The sequence below is a fragment of the Vigna unguiculata genome, chromosome 7 (genome assembly GCF_004118075.2).
Source record: "Vigna unguiculata cultivar IT97K-499-35 chromosome 7, ASM411807v1, whole genome shotgun sequence".
Taxonomy (NCBI): Eukaryota; Viridiplantae; Streptophyta; class Magnoliopsida; order Fabales; family Fabaceae; genus Vigna; species Vigna unguiculata.
The window spans coordinates 36,613,060-36,621,991 of record NC_040285.1 but is presented as its reverse complement, the minus strand read 5'-3'; the positions used below and the strand labels follow the sequence as shown (position 1 = coordinate 36,621,991).

General features: G+C 32.0%; 1 protein-coding gene across 1 annotated transcript; it reads right to left on the bottom strand.

Moving 5' to 3' along the window:
- Window positions 1-4,107: 4,107 nt before the first annotated feature.
- Window positions 4,108-5,160, bottom strand: LOC114192216 (NDR1/HIN1-like protein 26). The gene has a single exon (XM_028081859.1). The coding sequence runs from the start codon at window positions 4,897-4,899 to the stop codon at window positions 4,216-4,218; it is 684 nt and encodes a 227-aa protein (XP_027937660.1). The 5' UTR covers window positions 4,900-5,160; the 3' UTR covers window positions 4,108-4,215.
- Between the last annotated feature and the right edge of the window lie 3,772 nt (window positions 5,161-8,932).

Genomic DNA, 8,932 nt, shown 5'->3' with positions numbered 1-8,932 from the left:
CTGCTTTCTTTATAATCTTTCAAGCTAGAAATTAAGAAGGGTATAATTGTATATCACACTATATATACTACTATTCTTTTTCACTCATGTCCTCTCCACCCAATATTTTTATATTGAACTCCACCTTCAAAGAGCCTCGTGACAATATTATAGCAATTGTAAAAAGGTAACGACCCACTTACTTCGTGCACAGCAATCATGGATACAACCTCCAGTGATTTTCTTTAAAATCTCCACAGAATTCAAAACTTCTGATAACTCTGCCAATTGAAAATCAAGGACCACTCGGAAACAAGTGTAGTTATCTGTACTTTTATTTAGAATCGTGGGCTACACCTTGAAAATGAATAATCAATCATTTTTTTTTTTATAATTTTAAATACTAGCACAAATAAAGTAATGTTTACGGTTATTAGTAATTTGGTGGTAACAAATGACCATTCAGTAACAAACACTAGATTAGACAGGGAACCAACCAACAAAACATCACAACTAAATAAGGAAAATAATTTATCTCCAAACTTGCAACAACAATAAAGAATAATAACAGTGATCATAAAAAGATACTAAAATACTTTTAACGTGGTAAAATTCTCTCAATGAGCAGTATAATCACGGACACAACTCCATTAATCATGTTACACTAAAATCAAATAAATGCAACAGTCAGGTCAAAAACAAAAACAGATATATGCTTACAATACAATTGACCGATACATCAAAAAAACTAAAATAGACCAATAATGTAAAACTGATTCCCACGTACTTTAATTAACATTCTCAACATTAAAATGAAGAATCACAAATCTATTGTCAAAATTTCATACTAATCCAAGAATGAATAAAGAGGAAATTAGTTTGATGAATAAATCGGTAATTTTTTTTCTCTTCCTTTTCTCTACGAAAATTAATATTTTCTTTACCTAAAAGACTCCACTTCCCTTTTAGTTGAGTGAGACAAAAAATGAAATTAATTAGTTTAAACCTTTTATACATTTAAAAGACATTTTATGAATAAGACTGGTCTTGAGATTATTCCGATTAATCAAAATATGAATAAAATAAATTTATATAAACATAAAAATAACATATGTTTCAGAAGACGTAAACACTAAAAAATATTCTAAAAGTGATTCCAAGATAATGATATTTTGACATATATCGGCACATGCCTGCATTTGGTTCGTCATCCTATTCTCTATTCTCCAGAAACAATGTATATATACTGTGTTCAGCTTCAACTTCAACAAGCAAATATATTAAGTTCATTGTTTGAGGTTTGTCGTGACATTAAGGAGGTGATGATGAAGTTCGTGTTCCATATTTTTTGCTTTGGCGTGGACCCAATACACTTCATTCATGGTCCTCCCTTTTTGTCATAATTGCGTTCATTTTGCCGATCATGCTTTTCTGACCCTACCAATATTGTTTCACAATTTTGAAAATATGCACAACCAATCAGCTGCGTTTTTAATGAAATTTTTTGTTGTGTCAGTGCCATGTTCACTCCTATGCTATATACTTGAGGCTTGTTTCCATTACTTTTGTCATGAAAGTTAATCGAATTGAATCTTCCGCCAACAGATATTGATGCCATCACTCGTCTTGTCCCAATCCTGTTAGATATAATCATGGTGTCCACTACACATAAACTATACTCATATATTACCAACGTGGGTCCATTCGATGTCTTCTTCTACGAGATAAGATCCTTCCATAAACGAAGAAATTGTACTTGAAGTAATGATCTTAATAGCCATTTGCTCGTATTCGCACTCGTTTAAATTCTTATCCTTTCTAAATCTTCATTTAAAAATGAAAAATTTTCAGATAAATAATTTTGTGAGTTTATTATCACAAAAAAATTAAGTAAAGTCATTTTATGACTATTTTCGATTCGTTTACATGTGATTGTTGATTGATCATTTCGTAAGATGCAACAAAGGATAAAAAACACACTTTAAGCTTGATTTAACTTATCCGATAACAAGGGAAATCATTCAACTGACTCATATTAACATCAAGGTTGATAATACTTTCTAATGATTTAAAAATAAAATCCTAAAAATTCTCAACACCCATAATATTTTATACTATAACTATATGACTTCTAATATTTTAAATTGTAATTAGATTACCTCTAATATTTTATATTATACATTCCAATTAAATTCATATCAAATTTTTCAAATCAATATACTGACTTAAGAAAATATTTACTGTATCATATTAAAATTTCATTATACTAATATTTTAATTAATTTTAAAAAAAAAATTAATAGTACTGTATTATACTAAAAGATACTAAACTTAAAAATCATATAATTTCTTCAACCATGGGAGTAGAGTGAATCTAGGAGTGTTTTGATATTGGGAGCCTAGTGATGATGTTTGTGAGGTCGGAGAGAGTGTTGTGTTGTGGTGGCCATGATTTGGATGGAAGATATATGAATGAATGGTAGGGGAAAAGACAGTTGGTATGTAAAAATGACACCAATGAACTTTAATTGTCTAGTGATTAAAATATAAGTTTAGTTGTTACTTTCATTCAAGTATAAAAATATTTTAAAATGTCATTCACTTTACTTGTTCATTCCCAACCTAAATATTTCTATTTTAGTTTAAAATTTTCTCATTTCCACCGACTAATTTAAGAAATCCATAAAATGGTATTCCGGCTCACATTTCAACCAATCCAACCCTCAATACTTTTACAGAGAAAAGGGGTCTCTATCTGAGGAGAGGAATCTTACTAACCCACAATCTTTGGGGACATTATGATGTGGTTTTATATTTCCATTTTTTTAAAATTAATTTATGATCGAACCAAAGCAATATTACACTTGAAAGTCATTATATTGATCTTTTAAGAAAATAATTTTACCAACAAGTTGAGATTACTACTACGAATATTTCTGAGGTCTTAACACTAGTATTAAATTCAAGATTCAAGCTTGATAAAAAATTCTTATTAAACACTAGAAGAATGATATAAAAGATATTTGGTATACATCAACTCATTTGCTCAACTTCGTGAGCTTTGATTTGTGATCTCACATGTTGCCGATGTTTTAGGTTTTGAACCAATAGTCGAAGATTCTATGTCTATATAAAACCTCAAAAAGTTTTTTTTTTATTAGTAAAAAATGAAATAATATAAAAGTTGAGCCTTTAGAACACTTTAACCCACATACAAAAGAAAGGTATTTGAGTGAATATACACGTGTAGAATGTTTTGATGAGAATCAGCATTATTGAACCTAATGGAGGCCATAAAATAAAAAGATTTACGTGTCATTGTGGTCTTCATCTACACACAACTAATATGAATGCATCTAATGGTTTCATTTTGAGAATATAGGGTTCTTCCAATTCAAAATCCAATAATGGTATTCCCTCTCAACATTTTTGTCAAAGCCTGTAATTAACAATTGTGGACTATTCAAATCAATGTCGTTATCATCTTCAGACATAAATCATCTTTGCATACGAGATAATAGTTTCCACAACGAATTATAGAAGATTCACATAATTTCTTATATGATGAGCACCATCGGATACAGAATAAGGAGAATCGTCCACTGATTCTCTCTTGACAACGATTCCAACACAACATTCTACAGAAAACAGGCCATGCATTGCATATTCTTCGTGTATGTATCCATGTTTTTGCTGATTTAAACAAAAACCAAGTATGATGCCGATAACATTTTTCTAAATTGAAATAATTAAGTATCGACAAACTATTCAGAGGACAATTGACTTTTAGGAGGATAAAACATGCTAAGTTCCAACAATTATATTATATGTATCTTCTTTTCAAATTTATTAATAATTAGGTAGCAGGAAATTATTCGGAAGGAAATTGAGAAATTGCAAATAGAAATTTAGGGAGATAGAACATATCAAGTCCCAACAATTCTATTGGTATTATCGTCCCACATCATTCAAAATTCTAGATATATTCCAAAATTTGAGATTTTTGGATTCTTGTTATCTAACAAAATGTTGGATTATATTTCATCATATGGATTAAAATCATCAAGAGATTATGATTATATAAATAATGAAAATTACATAAATATGAATCCACAATCAATCTTTTCAAGAAAATAAAAATTAACATTATAAAAAAATAAAGAAAGAATAAGTTAATGAATTAATTAGAGGAAATAAATTAGTGAAAAGAGCATCCTTTCCTTTTCTTAATTAACCTCAAGAAAAATAAACGGGGCATCTCTTGTCCTTGAAGTTGGTCAAGAGGGAACCATCGGAACCCACTCCCACGTCACAATTGGCGTGCATCGTGTGGCGCTTGCTCTCCCACGACGAAATCTTGAATCTGATCACAGACGTCAATTCCAAGCGGAACACCACGCTACCGTCCGCCCTGTCGCTCTGGAACTCCGACCACCGCTCACTACTAACGGTCAACGAGGCGCCACTAAGTTCACCGTCCACCTCCGTCGTGTTCTTGGGCTCTTGATAAAACGGAAAGAGTAACGGAGTGTAGCCGATTTTCTGGTCCCGGTAAAAAACCGCTGCGTCCATGGACTCATAGTTAACCCCGATGTTCTGGTTGGCGTTTCGCGCTGTTACGTTGAAGGTTATGACGGCATTTTCGAACCCGTAATTTTGGGTCAGACCCGGCATGTTGAACTGGTGGATGTGAAACCTGGGCCTATGGGGCCGGAGACTGAGCCATAGGATGAAGGTGATGAGGCCCACAATGAAAAGGAGGCCCAAGAAGGTGGCGCAGATCATCTTGGAGACCCGCGTTGTGAGGCTTTCGTGGACTCGATGGACGTAGTAGCGAACCGAGTGGTGCCGGTTCAGTTTCATGGGTTTCGGGTTCGAACCACGGACGTGGTGAACCGGTATGTGGTCGTTGTTGTGCATTTTGGTTTGCACAACGTTGGAGATGGTTGATGAATGAAGGAATATGAATGGTTTGAGAAACGAAGTACATTGGAGTTTGTGGTTTTGTAGTAAAGAGGGGAGAAGAAAGTAAGAAACGGATTTTGAGTTTGGTACATGGCGGAAGAAAAGAATAAGAACTTTGTCTCTTCCTTTGCATGCCCTCGTAAGTAAGAAAAGAAAACAATTTTTATGTGTGCCTTTGTTGTAGCTTTTGCCTTTCGCAGCACGTTTGGGGAATTGCAGCTTACACTTTTTAGCTTAATTCTTACCTCAAAGGACTGAGAACAGCTACTTCATTAGGACCATGATGAACTCGCTTTCTTTTATTTTTTACGGATTAGCGTTTATTTGAAAAATTATCTCTTGTCACTTTCATATGAAGTTTCCCTTCAATCATGATCCAAAGGCCATGCATGTTATAGATATAGAAAAGGGTCAAATTCAAGAATGATGGATAATTATTCGGATTGGATAAGGTATAAAGGTTTCGTATGATTTTGTCGGAGGTATATATACGAATTCTTGGCAAAGAGTTCAAGGGATGGGGACCCTTTTGTACTAATATAATATGAATACATTATATGTTATTAAATAAAAAATGTATTATATGTTAGGGTTTCCATATGCATACATCTCTCCAATTTTATATTTACGTCATTGCCCAACTCCCAAGTAACCAATTAATCACAAAGTAAGCCACAGATAAAAATACAAACGAGCTATGAATCGATTTAGCTATAAAATACGTTTGGGTAAGGTTCAATTACTTCTCTATGGGAAAGTTCGTATAAATTTGGTATAACAAAATCGTGTAGCAGAAAAAGGAATCAAGGTAAAATTGTTAACGTAGCATAAACAAATACAATACAAATACCATACAATTCAGGATGTACAAATACCCAACTTAACTAACTCATACACCATTTGCATAGACATCACAGTAGATAGATTTGCAACGAATTTATTGTGATATTTTATTGAATTTGAACAAAGTGTAACATATTTGGCAATGCTTCTTTGTGCAGGTATTCTCTATAGTGTTGCCTAGCTAGGATGGTGTTTCACATATAGTTGTGTTTAAATAGTATTGTTCTAGCTAAAATAGCTTGATAAGATGTTTAAGTTTTTATTTGAGTCGAATGTTTTTATTCAGGCTAAAAGGTTATTTTATAAGCTTCAGTTGGCGTCTTTTGTTAGTTACTAAGGTTAAAAGATATTTTCTATCTTTCATAGTTGTGTTAATTTTCTGGTCAATTTCAAGTAGATATTTATATAATTTTTTTATAATATTTTGAGTAGTTTTATTGAATGTTTATGATAATATTAATAGATCTTTTAAATTGATTATATTCTCTCTTAATCACATTGAGCTAACTGCCGATACAAGAATAATAAATTTTATCATTTTTATAATTATTTTTATTCTTTTTATTAAACCATCTATATTGACTACAATACAGCCAAACAATCCATTAAATTCTAATTTGAAAAGATGCATACGTCATGTTATGGGCCAATCGGGTTGGCCATAAATGTATAAAAGGAATGGTGGGCCCATGTGCTCTGGCTATTGGTATTGGACTTAGCCCAATCTGTAGACGAAGAAGTAAGGAACAGGCTTGTATAATAAACTGGGCCATACATTGCTTTTTACCGAGACTAGAAACCAGCCGAAGAGAGGATCGTGGAAAGGAACGTGAGTAATGAGTGGATAGAAAAGTTACCGTTTAGGAGTTCAAGTAAAGAGAAAAAGGTGCGAGAGATTTTGGTGATAGTATCATTGAAGCCGAAGAAGAAAAAGAAAAGTAAAAGAAGAAACTTGTGGAAGAAGGCATAAAAGAAGTGAATCCAAGAAAACCATGCAATCAAATGCATGTGAAATTTATGTTAGGTAATGAGATTGATGATGGAGACACTGAGAGAAGGAATCATATGTTGCGTAAAGAGTTGGGTGTCTCAACTAAGTGTAACTATGATGCAAGTTAAATGAGGAGGAAGTATAGGTATATAGAGTTGTAATTGCATGCATAAATATTAGGGGTTTTCCGCAGCCCAAAATGAATTGTGCTGCATTTATTTGTATGGAAACATTTTAAAAATTTTATACGGACACACTTTTATTTATAACTTGATTACTTAATTAAACATCACCAATGAAAATGTAGAAGCTATAACTCCACCCTATGCGTGGATGTTTTTTAAGTAAATATTAAAGTTTGATTTTGGACTTTGGAATAAAGTCACTGACGAGTTGACGCCGTGAAGGTTAGGGAAGGAGGAGAATGGAAAATAAAATTCCTATTGTCTATGGAAATTGTACGATTGAACTTGAACATGTAGGATAACCGTTGCATAAGAACAAAACCATTTACTTTGTGTTTTCTACAATTTTGTTTGTAAGTGCAATAAACTACGTACGTACAAAACAGTAATCCTTTTCAATTCAGTATTTTACTTGTCATTATGCTTATACAAAATCAATACATGCTGATTTTGTCTTTCAAGATTTAATGAAAGTTTGCCATATTTAGAGACTTTTTGTCCTACATTTTGAACGCAAGATTGATCACGGATAGACAACGAGTGGTTGGCTCAAACTTGTATAGAATGGTGCAAAACACAGAATGTTTTTTGTTTTTTTGATGAATTGTTAAGTGTAATTTAAAATATATGAAAAGTTTTTGTATTACTATTCAATATAAACAAAACATGTTGCATTGCATGGCTGTAAGCAAATTAATGCTCTGTTGTCATTTGTCCAAGTCTGATTCACACATTGATTGGACTACGTACAAAAGTACCGGTTAAAAGACAAATCGATTTCTAACATAATGATATTTTTCTTTCTCTTTGTAAATGAATACTTTATTTCTTGTATAATTTTATTATATTGTATCGTTTTTTTTAAATAAAATATTCGACATCGTTTTTAAACTTAACTATGCAACTTATGTTAAGATTAATGATCCAAGTGTTACGATTTAATTATTTAGTCAGCTTATTTACTATTTTTTTTTCTTTCTTTGTAGCAAACAACCACGCCCCTTCCCATACGATGATGATATAATATGTATTAAACATTTGTTGGTGGATGATGAACATGGCATTATATTAATTGTGTGGCTTAAAAGAAGAGATGGCATCATTACCCTTACCAACCTTTTGTGTTTCTGGTTATGGTCTTTCTGTTTCTATAATAAATCACGAACCATAGTGCATGTCTTTCCCTGAACAGGACAAAGGTATAGGAAAATTAATAGAAAAGAAATAGGGCGTGCAAGGGATAAGAATGTGACCACAAAAACATTTTAAGGTGGAATTTGAACCGACCATATCGCATACCGAGATAATATGGATTAACAAAGAAAAGTGTTACTGTCGTATGCGGAGCTCGCGTGAAAAATAAATTTCTACGAACTACACAACTGAATTCTTAATGTCCAATTTACTCGTGTTTTTCCATTACCCTTAAATATTTTTCCGTTTTACACGAAATAAAACCAAAATATAACTTTTTATTTATATTATTCAATACCACATAATGTATTAAAAAGATATCATTGTAATATATTTTGAATAATATTCACTCCTACGCATTCACCTCTCCTGTTCAATTTTCATAGGCTAGTGGAACACGCACTTTTCAAAATGCGAGGCATTTATTCGTAATTAATTAATGTTTTTTATCATGTTAAGAACAAAAAAGTTATATTATTTTTATTGACTTAGTTGCCTTGTTATGATATTTTTAAAATAGCCACACTATTCTTTCTTTCCGTCTTTTATCTATCCATTTCTTTTGTTGTATATTTTATATAGATACAACTTCTCAACAAGTACCAGAATCTCAGCAACTTGTATTTGTAGAATAAAAATATAAAATTTGAAGATTCTGAACCATTAGTTGCTTATAATTATTATACAATCATTTAGTTTAAAATGAATACCCAAATTGATTATAAACTCCCAACATTAAGTTAGGTTAATAGAGGGATTCACGGGAGAAATACAA